Source organism: Rhinopithecus roxellana, chromosome 1 (assembly GCF_007565055.1).
Source record: "Rhinopithecus roxellana isolate Shanxi Qingling chromosome 1, ASM756505v1, whole genome shotgun sequence".
In the NCBI taxonomy this organism is placed as follows: Eukaryota; Metazoa; Chordata; class Mammalia; order Primates; family Cercopithecidae; genus Rhinopithecus; species Rhinopithecus roxellana.
In genome coordinates this window covers 116491900-116514658 of record NC_044549.1, presented here as the reverse complement: position 1 = coordinate 116514658, position 22759 = coordinate 116491900, and the positions used below count along the sequence as shown (strand labels likewise).

The 22759-nt window shown below is 38.3% G+C and overlaps 1 protein-coding gene across 4 annotated transcripts in view; it reads right to left on the bottom strand.

Moving 5' to 3' along the window:
- Positions 1–22759, bottom strand: part of PLD1 (phospholipase D1) — a 223365-nt gene that overhangs the window by 129371 nt on the left and 71235 nt on the right. For all 4 annotated transcript variants that reach the window (XM_030929431.1, XM_030929418.1, XM_030929427.1 and 1 more), the window contains exons 2-8: positions 15206–15396; positions 14854–14978; positions 12811–12956; positions 12194–12299; positions 10761–10826; positions 2728–2786; positions 1531–1623 (exon numbers count right to left, since the gene is read on the bottom strand). In XM_030929431.1, the coding sequence (XP_030785291.1) occupies positions 1531–1623; positions 2728–2786; positions 10761–10826; positions 12194–12299; positions 12811–12956; positions 14854–14978; positions 15206–15365 (755 nt within the window). In that variant the 5' untranslated portion in view covers positions 15366–15396. The remainder of the gene's footprint in view (positions 1–1530; positions 1624–2727; positions 2787–10760; positions 10827–12193; positions 12300–12810; positions 12957–14853; positions 14979–15205; positions 15397–22759) is intronic.

Below are 22759 nucleotides of genomic sequence, written 5' to 3'. Positions count from 1 at the left end.
TCCATGAGTTCAATTGTTTTAATTTTTAGCTCCCACTAGTAACTGAGAACATGCAAAGATTGTCTTTCTGTGTCTGGCTTATTTAACTTAACATAATGACCTTTAGATCCATCCATGTTGTTGCAAATGACAGGATCTCATTCTTTTCTATGGCTAGATAGTACTCCATCATGTATATGTACCACATTTTCTTTATCCATTCATCTGTTGATGAACACTTGAGTTGCTTCCAAATCTTGGCTATTGTGAATAGTGCTGCAACAAAGATGGAAGTGCAGATATATCTTTGATATACTGATTTCCTTCTTTTGGGTATATACCTAGAAGTGGAATTGCTAGATCATATGGTAGCTGTATTTTGAGTTTTTTGAGGAACCTCAAAATGTTCTTCATAGTGGTTGTACTAATTTACATGCCCAACAACAGTGTATGAGGGTTCCCCTTTCTCCATATCTTCACCAGCATCTGTTACTGCCTGTCTTTTGGATAAAAGCCATTTTAACTGGAGTGAGATGATATTTCATTGTGGTTTTCATTTGCATTTCTCTGATGATCAATTATATTGAGCACCTTTTCATACACCAGTTTGCCATTTGTATGTCTTCTTTCAAGAAATGTATATTCAGATCTTTTGCCTATTTTTAAATCAGATTATTAGATTTTTTTTTCCTATAGAGTTCTTTCTGGTTCTTAATCCCTTATCACACAGGTAGTTTGTAGGTATTTTCTCCCATGTTGTGGTTTATCTCTTCACTTTGTTGATTGCTTCCTTTGCTGTGCAGAAGGTTTTTAACTTGATGTGATTTATTCCTTTTATGGCTGGATAATATTCCACTGTATGGGAATACCACATTTTTGTTTATTCATTCATCAATTGATGAACATTTGAATTGTTTCCACTTGTAAGGCTATTACCCATAATACTGCTATTATAATACTGCTATGGAAAAGTTTTAGTGTAGACATATTTTTTTCAGTTCTCCTAGGTGAATCCCTGGAATTGCTGGGACATGTGGTAACTATGTTTAACAGTTTAAAGAACTGCCAGACTGTTTTCCAAAGTGGCTGCATCATTTTACATTTCCATTAGCAATATCTGAGGTTTCTCTACAGAAAATATTCCAGTTTCTCTACACCCTCACCACCATTTGTTATTGTCCATCTCTTTGATTATAGCCATCCTAACGGTGTGAAATTGTATCTCACTGTGGATTTGATTTACATTTCCATAATGACTAGTAATGTTGAGCATCTTTTGTATACTTACTGGCCATTTGTACATCTTTGGCTGGCCAATTTGTGCCTTCTGTGTCCTTGGGTTTTCATGAATATAATTTGTACACTTAGCCCACAAGTTCAGCTTTGGGTAGAATATTTAAATGAATGCTGGAACTTGGATTTTAAAATATAACTAAAAATTTCTTCTGTCATGGCTTTTAAAGGATTTATAATTTAAAACTGGTATGTAAAACTAACCCAAATACCCAGTGTATTAAAACAAACAAACACACAAAACTTACTAATTCCTACCTTTTTGACCATCTGTAGCAGGCTCTTCCCTGACCACAGCAATTCAAGCCTGGTATTCTGTGTCCTCCAGATCTTTTCATTATCATACCTTCTCTGAAAGAGACATAAAATTAACCCATCACCTTCAAATTTCCTGCTCCCACTTAGCTTATATAGCCTCCCAACATGGGACTAAATAAACCATCTCATTCTCACATGACTTTCCTCCCTACTCTCTCTTCCTCGCTCTCAACTAGCTCAGTACCCTAATTGTTAGGTTGGGTACTCTAGAGATGAACCCTAAAACATACTGGTGAGATATAGCCCCTTCAACATTCGGGGCGGTGTGATTCTGTTGTGCACTACACGGGACCTTAAGCATTCTGTCTCCTGGCTCTAAATGTTGAGTGTTCCCTCCTCAACACTGTGACACTGTGACAAACTAAAAAAAGACCCCATGCATTTCCACATGCCTGCACAGGGATGCTTCACCTGCTGTTGAGACCATGGTGCATCTCACACACAGATTCCAGGACATCCCTGTGTCTCTTCACACACAGTTCTAGCAAACTAGTAAACTAGTTGAGCTAGTTGAGCCATGCCAAAGGAAGCAGAGCACAGCTACTAGTTTTGAAAACAATATCTTAATTCTGAAAAATGTGACAAGAAAAAGCAATAACAAAGGCTAAACTTAAAAAAAAAAAAGTTTTTGAAACAACTATCAACAATGCTCTTAACTAGAACTTGAAAGTTAAGCTCTTTATGTTTTCAAGCTCTAATATTGTGAAGGAAAATCATAAACTTCCATCTGGTTATACAACATATATTTTACATAGTATTATTTTAAAGTGATCATCAAAATGAGTGTAAACATTTAACTTTATAAGGGATTATAAAAGGAGATCTTATATATTTGATTTTTAATGTATTCTCCTACACATCATACTTGCTATAGGTATTGGACACTTCCACTGTTGGGTTAGAAAGAATCTGTGCTATAAGCACATGACAAAGACAGTGGAGCAGTTGCTACCATTGTTTATCACGGAAGATGCTCTGATTTGTATGAGTAATTCCATCAGTTGCTTTAACTCTACTGGGGAGAAGAGAAGCTAGCAGTAAAGCCAGGAGGACTCCATCACCATGGCATGCTGCTATATTAAGTGTTAATGCATATCAACTTTTCATACTTCTCTTTTAAGGTTTATTGCAACTTACATGCCCTTTGGTCCCAAATCATGGATGAAAGATAGCTGGCTTATATCAAGAAACTCTGTCTGAAAAGAGGCAAAAAAAATCCATCTTTAGCAAGCAAAACAATTCAAATTTATGCATTAAAAAACATGTATTAGGTATAGCTGTGTGTAAATACTGTTTGGTGTGTTCCACAGACTACAGGGATCAATAATAATGGTATTGCCCTAAAAGAGTGTAGATTAGAAGTATATAAATAATGAAGACACACCCTACTAGATCTTCTAAATCTCAAGAGAGTGATGTGTGCCCTAAGATATAGAGAAAAAATGCTCAAGAAGCTTGGAGAGAGAGAGAGTCCATTCCCAATATTCTTTCATGTTTGTTTTTGTTGCGCAGGGTGGATATTGTGTGGCACAGTGTACACTCAAACAATAAAAGAATGTGAGAAGCGAGTGATACTGGTGCAGGACCTGGAAGATGGACTGGATTTGGGCACACAGAAATGGGAGATGAATGGTGGGCTAGAACAGAAGGTCCAAAAAGGTTATAGGATGTACAGTTGGGTTACAGTGAATAAGATGAAGGAAAAAATGAAAAATTAAACAGGCTGAAAAGAGAGTGGGGAGGGCTTTGAACATCAGGCATAACAAAAAGAATTATTTTTAATCAGTTGAAGAGGAAGAGAATTTTAGGCCCACCTTCACTGTATTAGAAGGTTAAAAACTGTAAATATTATAACAACAACTGTGGCTGTGCTTACTGAGTGCTATGGGTTGGTGTTATGCTAACCATTTTTCATGCATTATCTCAAACCCCTTTGAAGCAGGTGCTGTATTTCCCATTGTACAGAAGAGGAAACTGAGGTTTAGAGTAGGCATAAGCAAATATTTTCTGCAAAGAGCCAGACAGTAAATATTTTGGGCTTTATGGGCATACATTTCATTTTGCAGCTACTCTGCTGTTGTAGCACGGAAATAGCCATAGACACATACATAAATGAATAACTGTGGTTGTGTTCCAATACAACCTATTTATGGATATAAAACATGAAGACAATCTAATTTTTATGTGTCACAAAATATTATTATTCATTTGATTTTTTCAACCACTTAAAAATATAAAAACTATTCTTAGTTCACAGAACATACAAAAACAGGCAATGGGCAATGGGCAGGATTTGGTCCACGGGCCCTAGTTTGCAGGCCTCTGTTTTAGAGAAGTCAAGTAAGTTGTCCAAGATCACACAGTTAAGAAGGGATTAACTCAGTATGATTAACTCATTATGAAGTCAGACCAAAGTCCGCGCCCTCAAAACTAAGCTGCAAAAGCCAAAAGTCATTCAACATTTATCTAACTCAAACTGCATTCCTTGCATATTCTAGGTAGGTGAGAGCCAGATGTAAATGTGGAGGCATAGAGGGGAAAACAAAACAACATTATGTAATGGTTAGCATATGCAGATTTGCAGATTTTTTTAAAAAGTGACCAAGAATAAGTTCAGTTCCTTAGACTATGTCAGTAACAGCCTTGATAGACAACAGAGACTAAAAGGATACTCTCCCAGCATTAGGAAGCAGATGGGAGACCAAATATGGAAAACATCAGTGAAGTTCTGTGGGATGAACCACCCTAGATGCATGTGAAAGTAGTTACAGAGTTATAGAGTAGTGGAGGGCAACCACCTCCTCGCTGACATGACATCATCACAGAGGCAGGGGCATTTGATCTAGGTTTGTAAATGGAATTAACAAAACAAAAGTTTTCCATGACAGTTTTATATGTGATTGGACATATCTAACACTATTCTTGTAAAAAAAAAAAAATTACAAATATCTCAAGGCTGTCTATCCTTGTAAGGTTCTTTTTTTTTTTTTTTTTTTTGAGACGGAGTCTCGCTCTGTCGCCCAGGCTGGAGTGCAGTGGCCAGATCTCAGCTCACTGCAAGCTCTGCCTCCCGGGTTCACGCCATTCTCCTGCCTCAGCCTCCCGAGTAGCTGGGACTACAGGCGCCCGCCACCTCGCCCGGCTAGTTTTTTGTATTTTTTAGTAGAGACGGGGTTTCACCATGTTAGCCAGGATGGTCTTGATCTCCTGACCTTGTGATCCGCCCGTCTCGGCCTCCCAAAGTGCTGAGATTACAGGCTTGAGCCACTGCGCCCGGCCATAAGGTTCATTTAAATGCTTGCATTTTTCTCTCTTCTGGGGTTATTTGCAGAAAATAGTCTTTAAAATTCAAAAGGACTTATCTTTTTAAAATCCTAAGTCAAAGGTGTCTTCATACAGCATTTTTTAAATTGAGAATTTCAAAAGTCAAGGTCTCACCCAGGCATACTGGCTCACGCCTGTAATCCTGGCATTTTGGAAGGCCAAGGTGGGTGGATCACTTGAGGTCAAGAGTTCAAGACCAGCCTGGCCAACATGGCAAAACCCCATCTCTACTAAAAGTACAAAAATTAGCCGGGTGTGGTGGTGCATGCCTGTAATTCCAGCTACTCAGGAGGCAGAGGCTGACGCAGGAGAATCACTTGAACCCGGGAGGTGAGTTTGCAGTGAGCGGAAATCATGCTCCTGCACTCCAGCCTGGGTGACACAGCAGGACTGTCTCAAAAAACAAAAAACAAAAAACAAAAAACAAAAAAAACACCTCAAGGTCTTTACATTTCATTTCTTATATAAAACAGTGATTCACTCAGTATCATGCATTTTTATCTGATTTGTGAAAACGCTTCTTAATTGGAAAATGTGGTAACCTATGGGTTATTGGAAACGACTCACAGATTGCCAGCCATAAAATCCAAAATATTTTAAAATCCTAAGTCATAACTTTTATCTCTAGCGAGCAGACAAATAATGTCAGTCCTACTTTACATTTGAAGACTATACTCTACTACAGAGGCATAACTAACTTCTGCAAAGTCCCTTCAGTCCCAACCGAAGGGAAGAACAGGAAATGAAAACAAAAATCAAGGAAGCCACTAATCTAAATAAGAAAAAAATTTTCTTATTTACATAGCTGTTATCATCAAATAGTTGACAACAGAAATATTCTCCGAAATCATTCAGAAATCGTAACTTTTGGAGTATCATAACAAAACTGCTAAGTGTAAAGAGTCTCAGACAAGTAGATTAAGCACACATTAATAATGTAGAAAATTGAAAGTTACACATTAATATGAAATTTAATTTATCCTAATGGCTTAGTAAAGTTTGACTGGAGAGAGATTTTAAGAAGGAACCAGGCCTATTATATAGAAAAGAACATATCCAGCAATAAAAGATTTTCTAATAGAGTTATCAAATTGAAAGTAAGTGTGTCAGGGTCAACTGAGAGGCAAACCTAACTAATAAAAATTAAAATTTAACAAAGATGATGTTGTCCAGACTTCTTAGTACGTCTTCAGTGATAAGAATTCTATTCTCCATTTGGGCAAGTGATTCTCAGGAATAAGAATTTAAAGATCAATTTAGCCTAACAGTATTTCACGGGGCTTATTCTGTTGATCTTTTGAGTAATGTATAATCAATACCTTTTTGTCTTTGTTTTTTGGCAAAGGAATTTGTAAAATATGAATACAACTGAAATAATGTTGCAATGCAATAATGTTCTTGGCACTAGGTGGAAAGTGGTCTCAAGTAAAAAATTCCAACGTGATCTACCAATTGGATACTAAAAACATTAGAGAAACAGAGAAGCCAAAATATTTCTTTTTTTTTTTTTTTTTTTTTTTTTTGAGACGGAGTCTTGCTCTGCCGCCCAGGCTGGAGTGCAGTGGCCGGCTCTCAGCTCACTGCAAGCTCCGCCTCCCGGGTTCACGCCATTCTCCTGTCTCAGCCTCCCGAGTAGCTGGGACTACAGGCGCCCGCCTCGTCGCCCGGCTAGTTTTTTGTATTTTTTAGTAGAGACGGGGTTTCACCGCATTAGCCAGGATGGTCTCGATCTCCTGACCTCATGATCCGCCCGTCTCGGCCTCCCAAAGTGCTGGGATTACAGGCTTGAGCCACCGCGCCCGGCCGAGAAGCCAAAATATTTCTATGTCAAGAGACAAACAACAAACCCGAGGGGTAACAAAAAAATCCTGAAAATCACTTGGCAATCACGTACACACTGCCCCTTCCACCCATCCTTGTATTGTAAGAGAAGGGTGACTTTCAGAGGCTCCTTTTATTTCCCAGGTAGCAAAAACTCAAGTAAATGGCCAGGTGGGAAATTTATCAGATATAAGGAAGGTAAGAGCATCGAGCGGGGCAATGTCCTTGTAGACTCAGGTACTCCAGGAAAAGCAGGGAACAAAGAGGACATCTAATCTATGAAGGAAACTGGGAGGCTGGACAAAAGCCTAAAGTCCTTCTAAACGCTAAGACTCAATCATCAGAAAGAAAACATTTCCCTTCATTTGAAGATGCAGCTGTTCAAATTAGTACAGCTTTTCCCTGTTGGAATGAAAACACTGCGTGCATGTTTATTCTTTACCTACTCTTCCCCTCAAGTTAAAGTTCATTCTACAAAACAAGGGAGAGATGAACACAGTATTACTGATCTGTGGGATGTTTTATCCAAGATTTCAAGCTAATCATCTTCTTGGGGATAAGGAATCTGAGTCACATGAGTTAAATGATTCACTTCAAGGTAGAGATATGATCCTATCAGCTTAGGGCCCTTCTCTTAGAAATTGTACAATTTGTTCCATTTCTAGATTTTAATCTTATTTTAATCTTATTCCTCTTATTTTAATTCCCTGGAAAATAAACATTTTCCAGTTACTAATTAAAATGCCTAGCTAGTGAGTTCTCTACTACAGCCAGCACTAATACAATTTCAGAATACAAAAGGAATTCCTGTTTGAGATTTTTTTGTATGTTATTACACAACTCAGATATTGCTATTTTTTACATACTTATGCTTAGAGTAAAGGGGAAATACATTTGTCCTCATTTTACAAATGAGCAAAGAAAACTGAACAAATCACCCATAGTCTCTGAGGGGACTATCTGATGATGACTACACTAAAACACTAGGATGCTCTGTTTTGCAGAAGCATAAGAAGGAAAAAAAAGAATTAAAATCAGAGCAAGTCTTCATAATCATGGGAGAAAAGTCTGAGCACAAACCCAACCAATGACTATAAAGTAAGAGGAAAGAACTGTCCATGTCTAATTTCAGAGGCCATTTAAGAAAAATAATGTCAGTGCTTAGAACCCTAAACCAAATTCCTTTGGCAAAAATCCTATTATACAAACACCTTTATAATAAATTTATCTCCACTTTTTTTTTTTTTTTTTTTAAAGGCAGAGTCTTGCCCTGTAGCCCAGGCTGGACTGCAGTGGCACAATCGTGGCTCACTACAACCTCTGCCTCCCAGGTTCAAGCGATTCTTCTGTCTCAGTCTCCCAAGTAGCTGGGATTACAGGCACCCACCACCACGCCTGGCTAATTTTTGTATTTTTAGTAGAGACGAGGTTTCACCATGTTGTCCAGTGTGGTCTCGAACTCCTGACCTCAGGTGATCTACATGCCTCAGCCTCCCAAAATGCTGGAATTGTAGGCATGAGCCACCATGCCCAGCCCTATCTCCACTTTTTAAAGTGGTCTAACTTTACCAAGACATTTCTAAGCTGACCATAGCATTTTAGTTTAGTTCTCAAACTCTTGATGATAAGAATCAGTTGAGCTATTTGTTAAACACACTTGTTCCAAATACAGATCTGGATAGCCCTATAGAGATTAAGAACATATCCTGTTCAGTCCCTTGACCTATGATCCATGATTCTATCTGCTTAAGGACCTGAATTAACTTAAAATAGGTTTGTTTTATACTTATAAAAGTGTAAATTTATTATATACATGTTAAAATAACTTTTAATATGCTTTTTACAGACAGTAAAGCATTTTTAACAAATACTTTTTTAATAGTTCTCACAATTATTGAAGAAAACACATAGATTCCAATCTCATTTCACAAATATGAGGCAGAGGCCTACAGATCTAGTCTTTAGGCCAGACTACATTTAAAGAAAAAGAATGTTAGAGAATTAATGTATATCAAATTGTATCCTGTGCTTGAATCATATTGAACAATTCAGCTGTTGGAGAGAATAATCTCAGTAACCATCAAAAATGAGAGGGAGCCTGGGTGCGGTGGCTACGCCTGTAATCCCAGCACTTTGGGAGACCGAGGTGGGCGGATCACAAGGTCAAGGGATCGAGACCATCCTGGCCAACACGGTGAAACCTTGTCTCTACTAAAAATACAAAAATTAGCTGGGCGTGGTGGCGGGCGCCTGTAGTCCCAGCTACTTGGGAGGTTGAGGAAGGGGAATTGCTTGAACCTGGGAGGCGGAGGTTGCAGTGAGCCGAGGTCATGCCACTACACTCCAGCCTGGGCAACAGAGTGAGACTCCATCTCAAAAAAAATAAAAAAGAAAAAGAAAAAGAAAATAAGAGGGAGAATCTCCTCAGCCAGTTGCTAATGAGGCTTTCCCTTCCAAAGGAAATGTTTATAGGTCACTCTGGAATTTCTAAATACAACATGGCTTAACTTTGAAAATATTTTTATGACCGGAAAAGTAATTAAAATGAACATTTTTTAAACGTAAACATTCTTTAGTCAATAGTAGAATCCCAAATGTAGAAAAGTACATAAAAAGAGAAGAATGAACTCACCAAGAACTGTTAAAGCCAAAAGAAATAGTAAAAGTAAAGTCACAGGCAGGCAGAAAAGTAAAAGAAATGGAAAATTATTGCGTATAGGTACTAATACACATTTAAATAATTGTCTGTTTGATTTCAGATAACACAACAGGAGGTATCATTTTTATTAACAATAGTAGTAGTATCCTTATTCATTATGTTATTTCAACAATACAAGTTACTGAGTCCCAGAAGAAAAGAAACCCCTGCCTCCCATCATCTTTCTCTTGAGATTCTCTGGTGCAATCTGAATTCCTGTTTTCCTCAGAAAACCCTTCTCCAGGTTTACCAAGACACAGAAGCTCCGTCAAGTCCATTGAATGCCCCAGTGCAAGCTGCTGCAGGAGGCAGGTAGTGACCTAGACTCAGGTCAGCTGTGTGCAATGGGGACCAGCTGGATGTATATTTGGACCAGACTCCAAACTGTGTGTTGCAAGGCAGCAGGAAGGCAGCTCCTGTTATGAGAAACTCACAGAGCCAATTGCTCTTGCATCCTCTCCAAAATACACTAAGGTCTTTCCTCTTTCTGTTTATGTGTTTATGTGATGCCATTCTCTAAACTAGTGGCCAAATCACAATTGCACCAACTCTTGAGTTCTGCACACATATAATATAGATGCACACAGCCCCATAACAATACAATTCGTACAAATGCATCCATACATCCAATAAACCAGTGCATTCTCAGTTATCCAGACCTCTGGATAATTGAAGGCTAAACCTTTAAAAACACCCCACCTTTAACAGCTCAGAGCTAATTGTTTGTTGACACTAGAAAACCTACTCCCTCCCTGCTTGCCAGCTGCGTAACCCAAGCTTAATTTCTGTGGCTGCATCTAAGCCCCATCACCTCTTCTCTCTTTACTTGGATTCCTCAAGGGTTTTTTCTTTCCTAGCTTTTCCCATGCTTCTCACTTTCAAATGAAAAGACAGGCCTTTAACAGGCATGACAAGCCAATCAGATGGCAACTGCCCTACCCACCACAAAATCTTTAGGCATTCAACTCCCCTCAACTGTTTTCATCACTTACTACTCAACAGTTACTCTTTGTAGCTAAAAATGTTTTTTGGCATTTTCCTGGAAACCTGAGAAGAGAAGAAGGCTGACTTCTAGATAATCTAGCCTATAGCAGCATTTCAAGTTCATTTAAATCTATTTTTATAGACATTCAACTTTTTTAAACAGCATCACACCATTGTAAACTGGATCCCTGCTGTCAAATCAACTTTGTATTCACTTAATTTAATTCAAGGACGAACGTAGATGTGGATACAATCACTTGTGTTAATAAAATGATCCAAAATTTAGCTGACAATTTACTATAGTGAAAATTACTCCAAACTCAAATCACTGACTAGTACTTACTGTGGCATGATAGTTTCTATACATGGGCATTTTTAGTATCTTTGTCAAGTAATCTTCCAGTTGTTTCTGTAATGCAAATAACTTAGGTAAGTGTTAACATGGTCATATTTATTTTTAAAAATTAAACAGTAGTGACAATGATGAGATCATCATTTTCATCTTAACTTGTATAAGTTATTCAATTATTTATTAATATAATCATGGAGCAAGGAATCCTGAATAGCATTAGTCTGTCATTTCCATAATTCTCCTGAACTGTTATTTAAATATCTTCTTACTTTTTAACTTTCCATATGCTTAGGTCTTCTATAAACTGCTGACAAGCCCTGAGCTACATATTCTTTTAACCCTCCATAGCTATTATAGCAGGACTTGTTGTAAGTTGTTTTAAAGAATTTGTTGATATTACCAATAACTTTCATTTTTTTTTCAATTCTAACGCTGAACTTACTGAAAGATACACTACAATTTTTAAACAGCTTTCCAGGAAAAAAAAGTGGAGAGAGGTTAAAAGACTTTCTAGTAGAATGTACTGATTTTAAATATGCTAAACTGTGTGTGGAGGCAGATGGGGAGTAGAGGGATACAGGCTTGGGGCACTGGAGCAACAGATGTCAATCATATTGACCATGATATAAAATTCAGCATGGTTTTGCTTAATCACGAAGTTTCATTTTCAGTTGAATTCATACATGTGCACACAGTAAACCAAAACTATATAATTTTATATGTCTAGGTATCTTGGAAAATATTTGGTCCAGATACCTACAGAGATTTTAAACAAGATGACAACTACAAAGGAGAAATCAAACATTCCCTCTGGAACATAAATGTTTCAGATTACCAAACAGAACTGATAGAAATTAACAAACACTTGTTCACTTTCTAGTAAAAAAAAATTAATTGTCCACACTCTGCAGCACCCATCTTGGAAGCAGGCAGAAGTGCCCCTCCCCTGGAGTTTTCTGTCCCCGTGCTGTGCCTGTCTGTACTCCGTCATACTCTTCTCAGGCCCTAACTGCTCCATCTATAGTTTAGGAATGAGATTTTACATATATTTACGATGGGCTATTACAAACACAGAAGCTTATGTATGGAAATATATTATTTTAAAAGAGTAGATCTCAAAATCCACAACAATAAGTTCAATCTTTGACTCACAATAAGCTCAAAAAGGTTCTAGTCGGGAGAACAGCTTCTTCATAATCTTAAGTCCTAACCAAGAACGATCTTCCCCTTCTGAGAAAATGCATGGTATGGCTTGGGGAAAGAAGGGACTGACTAACTAGTTCCAGAAAAGCTAAACCAGCCTGGGGGATCGATGAGTGGATGAGAGGAGTTGTAGCCAGGCCTACTTCACCCCTCAGTAGATGCTGTGTTTCTACAGCACTGCAAAATTAGGTTCAAAACAACAGAATAGCGAAGCAACTTACTCTTCTACCAAGGAATTGTTCTTCTCTTATCATGTTTTCAGATGAACGGGGCAAACTGGGCATCTCTCGAGGCTCCTCTCTGACGTTTTGCCTCCTAAATGTGTGTCTAAAACACAAACACACAGAATGCAAACACTAGATTACTTCTGTGACTATGACTTTAGTGTATCTTTCATGAGACGGCATATTTTAAAAAGACTATTTAATTGAAAATATCTACCAACGATAGACTAGTTAGCCAATACTGTGAATTAAATACACTTTTTATTTATTTATTTTAGAGACTGGGTGTGCTCTGTTGCCCAGGATGGAGTGCAGTGGTACAATCATGCTCACTGCAGTTTTAAACTCTTGGGCTCAAGCAATCCCCCTGTTGCAGCTGAGTAGGTAGAACTACTAGCTACCACCACCTGCCCACATCCAGCCACATTTAAAATTTTTTTTGTAGAGAGGAGGTCTTGCTACGTTACCCAGGCTAGTCTCAAACTCATGGCCTCAAGTGATCCTCCTGCCTCAGCCTCCTAAGTGGTGAGATTACGGTGTGAGCCACCACACCCAGCCAAAATACACTTTCCATTCAACTTGTATACTGGCATAATTAATTCCAAAATGGTTACCTTCTGGTGGGAATGGGGATTCGGATAAAGGCTTTGTACTTGAGCAGCTCTCTGTGAAATTCTTGAAAGTGCTTGAATTTCCTCTTAACTTGCCATTTAAATTCCCCATGTGTTAATTCAATAGTATAAAGATTAATACTTGGTACCTACAGTGATACATAAAAATGTTTGATATTTTAGATAACAACAAAAATTCCAAAAGCTTTCAGTGAACAATATTTAACTAGTAACAGGGAAGTATACTTAAGTCCAGCCTACTTATTTTGTGTAAGTACTTAAGTAAATTTTTTTCAAAAGCAGCCAGTTACAGAAATAATATTCTCTAAATGTTCACTTGATGAATTACATGAGACAAACTTTCAATCACACATGAGACGATTCCTACAAATGCTATTCCTCCAACATATGTGTGTGTGTGTGCATCCACACACACACACACCTGAAACAAGGAACTGGGTGGAGGAGACAATGAGAGAAGGCCCTAATTAGTCTTCAGGGGTCCAGTCCACAAACATAAGCAGTGAACCAGGCAATTGGCAGGGGTGAGAGGTATTGTATACTAAGAGCACCATCTTGGCTGTTTTTGTTCTTCAGAAATGGCATGACATGCCTTCTCTCCTTCTCCTATGAAACACATTCCAAGGTCCAGCCTTGTCTATACCACCCACCCACCCTGAGGAGCCACCAGTGTTAAGGAGGCATGGGTGGAGAAAGTGAATGCGGTAATGAGTGTACAGTGTACACTTGTATAATATTATACATATGTATTATCATTACTAAATCTTCATAACAAGCCTATAAGGTAAGCACTGTTATATCCCTTATTCAGAAGAGGAAACAGAAACAGAGATGTTAAGTCACTCGTTCAAGATCACAAGGCAAAGATGAATTAAATCATGCAGTTTGGCTCTAGAGTCTGTCATTTACCCCCACATGTTAACTATCTTTCAATCTAAATGCTGGCAGGTGAAAAAAGAAAACAAAGCTCATCTTAGAGACATTTCTGAGTGAGTTCTGCTCAGTGGTGTATCAGGGAGACATGGACCCGAGTTACAGGGAAAGCCTAAAGCAGAGGCTGACACCCAAGCGAGTGCAGGCTGGGAGTCAGTACATGTGCAGGTAGGCTGGGACAGCACGAGGCAAAACCACCCAGAAAGCGATGCAGCGCATGCCACCTCCAAAAGACAAGGAGGAAGGGAAGGCGAAGCTGTGCCCTGACAGCTGGTTATTAATCTGTGCTTCCCCTGAGGCAGGAGGCAATGGTGGCCTTACTCTGCCATGGCTAGAGCTTAGCTTGAAGGGACAAAAGTCACCACCCTGCAGCCATTTTCTTCCCCTGGAGACTTAACAACTGCAAAATCCAGGCAGGAACAGAGAAAAGGAGCTACCCTAACAGTTTCTTCTAGTCCAATCCATTTCAAAGGGCCTACCTTTGATTGCTGAAGACATTTTACTCCAAAGCCTTTTCAGTGTTCAATGAAAAAGCACGTGAATGAGGACTAAAGGATGGTTTTCTAGGAACCAATCAGAGGCAGAGTATGCCTGCAGAATTCTCCCAACAGTATTTTGGGGTAATGGCACTGGCCAATCCAGTATCCTGGCTTTTTTTCTTAAGAGCCAGGGAGCACCAACATTTTCATTCTAAATAAACATTAGGAAAGCTAAAATTCTTGTTGACTTATACTTGCCATGCAAGGTGGAATAAATATGCATCAAGAGTCCAAATGAAACAGAAAACTGGCGAGAGAGGAAGAGTAAGAGAGGCACTTTGCAATTTATTACATTGTTAATTTGCCTTACATGCCTTTTTAAAAGAAAGAGCTTTGGCTCGAATGAAGAAAGAGGAATATAAGAATGAAGATTAAGTGGGAAGGAGGCAAAACCTTGACAGGTGACAATGACTTGGAAATAACAGATAAAGAAAAACAAACAAACAAACACCCACAAACATGGTCATAGCTAGGAGAGAGGAAAATGAAAGGCTATGTACTAATTCACATATATTGACAAAAGAAAAAATGGTGAGTCCATAAACGCTCTGACCCTTGTAGATGTGAAGCGTTCCACTTCCAAAACTTGTGCTTTTATTGGACAGCCAGAGAGATACGTCTGTATATTAGGCTCCTTAAATCCTTGAGTGTTATAAACAGCAGAGAAAGGGATATACACTAAAAAATAAGTAAATAAAGTTAATGCAATATATGATTAGCATAACTTGTCTTTTACAGGCATTCTTTTAAGAATCATTTGTTAAAACAAGAAAGCCTCAATGATCTGAGGCCAGTGTTAACATCTGCAAGGAAAAATCAATCATTTGCTGGTTACTTCAAATTTGTGCTCTTGCAGGCAACCCTGACAAACTCTTTTCTTCCCCGCTCAGATCATCCGTCTTTACCTTCCTGTATCTTGGGATCGCTGGGAGACACGTCGTATTCTACCTCCTCTCCCTCAAAGTGGAGTTCCCGCGTGTCCAGATTTTCTATGATATTACTCATGTCAGCAGCAATTTTCTGCAGTGCAGAGGTATTTACCCGTGACTCGGTTTTCAGTGACATGTTAACTTAGGATAGAGTAAAAGCAAAGGGGCTAGGAAAGAAGAAAAGGGTTACAAAGACTTAGCATTTTGATAACATAAAATGCTATTCCACAATTTGAATCCAGACTTAGATACAGCATATGGAAACAATTCAGCCTGCTCTGTGTGAGACTCAGTTATCCAAAACAACCTTTTAGTTGTTGTTCCTGGTTAACATTTAAAGGATTCTTAACTTGTAAATTAAAACGGAGTACTCAATTGTAAAAAAGAAAAAAAAAACCACATTGAATGCCAACATTTCTCTCATCCGACTTTATTAATTTGGATAAGTAATTCAAGGGAGATTGGTTTGGGAAAGCTTATACAGAGAAAGAAATAGATTATTTGCTGTGATAAATACAGCTGAAGAAAGAATATAATGTAAAATAAGCAACTCTAAATATCTCCTAAAGAAAATTTAGAGTATTTCACATATTGCAATATACAGATTTAGAAATATTTTTATGATAGCATAATCTTTCTACATTTTCTCTGTAGGTGATATCACAAGCAAAGTGTATATTACCTTTCGAGATACGAGAATTTGGCCACGACTTTACATGAGGTATAATGACGTATGTGTCTTGAAAGGAAATTGATTAACGTACCTATTCCGAAAGACATCTGAGGTGCTAGAATTATACTTCCCTCCTTTTTTTATTTCTTTAAAGAAAACTAGTTCTATTTCATTCTGATATTTAATAACACAAGTCGTTGCACATCAGTACCCAGGGCAGAAGAGTTCACATGGATATTATTTTTCATGTAAAATATCGAGATTCAAGCTTTGCACACTGTCATCAGAGTTGGATGAAATGTCTGTTTTGCCTGATATAGAAATAATCTCTCTGTTAAAACCAGGCCCTAAAACGGAAGGACGCTCATACCAGTAACTCTTCAGCACATGTTCATTTATAACTGCAAATCACAATGGGCATCCACCACATGTGAGATGAGATGAATGAAAATGTGAAGGTGAGTAAGGCAGGCCCCTGTGATTAAGGAACACCTGATATGGGTGAGGGAAATGAGGCATATAACCCAAAGTTCACCCCTGGCCTCCTCCAAGGTCTTGGGCTTCTTGAGAATGAAATTTGCCCAGGGAAGACACTTATCTGGGTCTCTCCTGCAAGTGCTACCAAAAAGCTAAGTGGCTATATGGGAATGCTAAGAAAGTCTCAGGAAAACTTATACAGCCCTTATTATAACTCAATGAGTCTCTAAAACCTATACTGTTGTGTCTGGGAGAAAAAGACTGTATTTGGAAATTCAAAAATGGGAGTGAAGGAGGGAGGTTCTGGTTTGGCCAGATATATAAAATTAATATATCTAAGTTCCTTGGAACTATGTAATCAATCATGTTTCTTTCTGTATGTTGGCTGTAAGAAAGCTTGGAGCCAAATTTGTGGCCTACTATAGCAAAGTATAGGACTATCTCTTCCCTTCAATGTTCCCTCCCACTTCCAATTTATATTATAATAGTTAATAGTTACTAATTGTTTAGAATGCACCTCGCTGGTTATAATTGTTTACATACATTGTCTCATTTGTCATTAATAATAAATCTATGAGGGTTTGTTATTTCTATTTTGAGCATGACAGGAGTTTGTCATCCCCTCTTTATAGATAAGGAAACTGAGGCAAAGAAAGACTAAGTAACTTGACCAATATTTTAAACAATCTGTCCAAGGTCACACAGCTGGTAAGTGATGAAGAAGGGACTGGAATTCGGGTTTCTCTAACCCAAAAGCCAATATTCTCAATCACAATCTTTACCTTGCTATCTATTCTTTGTAGATATATAAGCCCTTGGAATAGATGGAACAGTTAATATAAATAAGTACCCTGGGGCAAGTCCATTTAAGAGCAAACCCTAATAGGAAGAATTGGAAATAAATTCCTGCAACTCGGTTACCACAAGATGAAGCCATTTACATTCCTAGGGTCTTTGTTTTCTCTCTGTAAATTGAAGAGGTTGAGCCATTTCATCTCTAGAGTTCTTTTAACACGAAAACCCTAACTGTAGATAAAAGATGCCATAAAAGTGTTCAGCCTCCCTTATAATTTAATTACTTTAACCCTTTCCCTATCCCAAGAAATTAATCAGAGTAGTTTTGCATTTGAATAAGAGAAGCAGGTAGCAGAATGTTTTCTAACCTAGATAATTTAATTAAGATCTATTCAGCCTCCATTGAGGAGTGTTGCCTTTGGTCAAAATCAAAATATGTATGTCCTTTCCTCTTCATTCAACAAACACTTAGCAATGTGTCAGATTTTATTCTATTCAAAATACAAGGTAATGAAAAATTTAGAGGAAAAGAGACAAGGAAAAACAGATAAGAAATTACACCATATCATTGTGGCTTGTTAATTTTTAAAGACTTCAGATATTTTTTATTGATTAAACAGACTTATTAACTTTGTCAACTTTCTTAACATAGTGAAGACAAAGGTTACTCCAAATAACCTTCCTTTTGAACTACGTGCTGATCCTAAAAATACCTGTGAATTTTAAGAAATACAAAGACTACAGTAATCTATACAGTGTTACAGAGCCAACGCATCAAGCTAAAATAAATATCCAACTTCAGATAGAGAAAAAAGAAGCATATTCACTTATGAAAAACTTGAAGAGTGAGACATGAAACAAAGAAAACATCTTATCATTTATCAAGTGTTTATTACATGCTAAGCACAATTGTAGTACAGTTATGTTATTTAATACTCACAATGAACCCACATGGTAGATATGATTATTCTGAGAGATTTAGTTAAGCAATCATCCAAGGTCACTCAACTTGTGTCAGTGTTGAGTTTATAAAGCAGATTTTGTCTGGCTCTAAAATCTTATGGAGTTGGTTACAGAGGCCCATAATTATTACTTTTATTTTATGGGCTTGAATGTCTATAAATTTAAATTAATCTTTTATATGAAGTTTAAGTCCTGTGACAAGAGATGTCCTCTACTTTAGTCACCATACCTTGGAAGGGATCATACTAATCCCACAGTCACTTCAATTATGAAAACAACATGTCTCAACAGCTTCCCAAGTTCCTTCTTAGCCTTTTACTTTAATGGTTTATAATATTTTTTAAGACCATGTGGAAATGGACCCAAAGCATTTGCAGATTTGTTCATGCTTTTGTCAAGACTTTACTATTTAATAATAGACAATGAATCATTTGTCCATCTTTACCTTTACTTGTGCCCATGGGCATTGTGTGCTGACTTTTCATCCAACCATTGTATTGCTGGTTTCATTCTTGAATATCAAGCTGTAAAACCATCTATGCTCCTATGTTGTCAAATCTTCATTTATCAGTCAATGTTTTCTTTCATCTAAAATAATCTATAATAGGGGGTGAGCAGCTGCCACAGGCACAGCCTATATTAGTCAGCAATGGGATAAGGGCTTCAGTGTTTACACATGAGATAATGTAATTGATTTTGTTACCTCCTTATAAAATTATACTGCAAGATCATTATCTCTTTCAGTACCAAGAAGAGATGGTGCCCATGGAGAGATAAGAGCAGCTGTGTTTTATTTTTGTTTGCATTTGTATCTGGAAAGTAAATAAGGGTTTTTTTTTTTTTTTCTCATTTTGAATTATAGAACGGAAAATCTTTGCAGGGAAGATTTAATGACCTCCAGTCATTCAGTGATGAAATCAGAGAATTTTCTATTCTCAACTTTCAACAAGATTGGGAAGTAGAACATCAAAGAGAAGCAGACACTTTCCATTTCAGATAACAAATCGATAAACACTGCCTCAGCCAAAATACAATAATAGCAACTGTAATTATTGATATTAACATAAATATGAACATTAGCCAATATTTGCTAAATTTGTACTACATGCCAGGTACTGTACAAAGAGATTAATATCATGATCTCATTTAATCTTCACAATAACTTTAGGAGCTGGGTCCCATTGTTACCAGCATTTTTAATGAGTAGCTTAGAGAAGGTAGGAAACTTGGCAGGGACACATGGCTGGGAAGTGATGAAGCTGGTGATCAACTTTGATTGATCTGACTTCAAAGCCCAGCTACTTACCAATCCAGAGGTGGGACTCTGGGTGGAAGGAAACATGAGCACTGGGAGGCTTTTACATTTTGCTTCATAGAACTCTTAAAACAAAACTGTTTTTTTTTTTTTTTTTTTTTTTTTTGAGATGGAGTCTTGCTCTGTCGCCCAGGCTGGAGTGCAGTGGCCGAATCTCAGCTCACTGCAAGCTCCGCCTCCCGGGTTCACGCTATTCTCCTGCCTCAGCCTCCGGTGTAGCTGGGACTACAGGCGCCCGCCACCTCGCCCAGCTAGTTTTCTTGTATTTTTTAGTAGAGACAGGGTTTCACGGTGTTAGCCAGGATGGTCTCGATCTCCTGACCTCGTGATCCACCCGTCTCGGCCTCCCAAAGTGCTGGGATTACAGGCTTGAGCCACCGCGCCCGGCCCCTGTTTTTTTTTAAGTCAAGCTCTTGCTCTCTTGCACAGGCTGGAGTACAGTGGTGTGATCATAGCTCAATCCAGCCTTGAATTCCTGAGCTCAAGTGATCCTCCTGCCTCAGCCTCCAGAATAACTAGGACTACAGGCATGTGCCACGATGCATTGATAAAAAGTAAAACCATTTTTTTTTATTATTATTATACTTTAAGTTCTAGGGTACATGTGCATAACGTGCAGGTTTGTTACATATGTATACTTGTGCCATGTTGGTGTGCTGCACCCATCAACTCGTCAGCACCCATCAATTCGTCATTTATATCAGGTATAACTCCCAATACAATCCCTCCCCCCTTCCCCCTCCCCATGATAGGCCCCGATGTGTGATGTTCCCCTTCCCGAGTCCAAGTGATGTCATTGTTCAGTTCCCACCTATGAGTGAGAACATGCGGTGTTTGGTTTTCTGTTCTTGTGATAGTTTGCTAAGAGTGATGGTTTCCAGCTGCATCCATGTCCCTACAAAGGACGCAAACTCATCCTTTTTTATGGCTGCATAATATTCCATGGTGTATATGTGCCACATTTGCTTAATCCAGTCTGTCACAGATGGACATTTGGGTTGATTCCAAGTCTTTGCTATTGTGAATAGTGCCGCAATAAACATGCGTGTGCATGTGTCTTTATAGCAGCATGATTTATAATCCTTTGGGTATATACCCAGTAGTGCGATGGCTGGGTCATATGGTACATCTAGTTCTAGATCCTTGAGGAATCGCCAAACTGTTTTCCATAATGGGTGAACTAGTTTACAATCCCACCAACAGTGTAAAAGTGTTCCTATTTCTCCACATCCTCTCCAGCACCTGTTGTTGCCTGACTTTTTAATGATTGCCATTCTAACTGGTGTGAGATGGTATCTCATTGTGGTTTTGATTTGCATCTCTCTGATGGCCAGTGATGATGAGCATTTTTTCATGTGTCTGTTGGCTGTATGAACGTCTTCTTTTGAGAAATGTCTGTTCATATCCTTTGCCCACTTTTTGACTGGGGTTGTTTGTTTTTTTCTTGTAAATTTGTTTGAGTTCTTTGTAGATCCTGGATATTAGCCCTTTGTCAGATGAGTAGATTGCAAAAATTTTCTCCCATTCTGTAGGTTGCCTGTTCACTCTGATGGTAGTTTCTTTTGCTGTGCAGAAGCTCTTTAGTTTAATTAGATCCCATTTGTAAATTTTGGCTTTTGCTGCCATGGCTTTTGGTGTTTTAGACATGAACTCCTTGCCCATGCCTATGTCCTGAATGGTACTACCTAGATTTTCTTCTAGGGTTTTTATGGTATTAGGTCTAACATTTAAGTCTCTAATCCACCTTGAATTAATCTTCGTATAAGGAGTAAGGAAAGGATCCAGTTTCAGCTTTCTACTTACGGCTAGCCAATTTTCCCAGCACCATTTATTAAATAGGGAATCCTTTCCCCATTTCTTGTTTCTCTCAGGTTTGTCAAAGATCAGATGGCTGTAGATGTGTGGTATTATTTCTGAGGACTCTGTTCTGTTCCATTGGTCTATATCTCTGTTTTGGTACCAGTACCATGCTGTTTTGGTTACTGTAGCCTTGTAGTATAGTTTGAAGTCAGGTAGCGTGACGCCTCCAGCTTTGTCCTTTTGACTTAGGATTGTCTTGGCAATGTGGGCTCTTTTTTGGTTCCATATGAACTTTAAAGCCGTTTTTTTCAATTCTGTGAAGAAACTCATTGGTAGCTTGATGGGGATGGCATTGAATCTATAAATAACCTTGGGCAGTATGGCCATTTTCACGATATTGATTCTTCCTATCCAAGAGCATGGTATGTTCTTCCATTTGTTTGTGTCCTCTTTGATTTCACTGAACAGTGGTTTGTAGTTCTCCTTGAAGAGGTCCTTTACATCCCTTGTAAGTTGGATTCCTAGGCATTTTATTCTCTTTGAAGCAATTGTGAATGGAAGTTCATTCCTGATTTGGCTCTCTGTTTGTCTGTTACTGGTGTATAAGAATGCTTGTGATTTTTGCACATTAATTTTGTATCCTGAGACTTTGCTGAAGTTGCTTATCAGCTTAAGGAGATTTTGGGCTGAGACGATGGGGTTTTCTAAATATGCAATCATGTCATCTGCAAACAGGGACAATTTGACTTCTTCTTTTCCTAACTGAATACCCTTGATTTCTTTCTCTTGCCTGATTGCCCTAGCCAGAACTTCCAACACTATGTTGAATAGGAGTGGTGAGAGAGGGCATCCCTGTCTTGTGCCAGTTTTCAAAGGGAATTTGTCCAGTTTTTGCCCATTCAGTATGATATTAGCTGTGGGTTTGTCATAAATAGCTCTTATTATTTTGAGATACGTTCCATCAATACCGAATTTATTGAGCGTTTTTAGCATGAAGGGCTGTTGAATTTTGTCAAAAGCCTTTTCTGCATCTATTGAGATAATCATGTGGTTCTTGTCTTTGGTTCTGTTTATATGCTGGATTACGTTTATTGATTTGCGAATGTTGAACCAGCCTTGCATCCCAGGGATGAAGCCCACTTGATCATGGTGGATAAGCTTTTTGATGTGCTGCTGAATCCGGTTTGCCAGTATTTTATTGAGGATTTTTGCATCGATGTTCATCAGGGATATTGGTCTAAAATTCTCTTTTTTTGTTGTGTCTCTGCCAGGCTTTGGTATCAGGATGATGTTGGCCTCATAAAATGAGTTAGGGAGGATTCCCTCTTTTTCTATTGATTGGAATAGTTTCAGAAGGAATGGTACCAGCTCCTCCTTGTAACTCTGGTAGAATTCAGCTGTGAATCCATCTGGTCCTGGACTTTTTTTGGTGGGTAGGCTATTAATTATTGCCTCAATTTCAGAGCCTGCTATTGGTCTATTCAGGGATTCAACTTCTTCCTGGTTT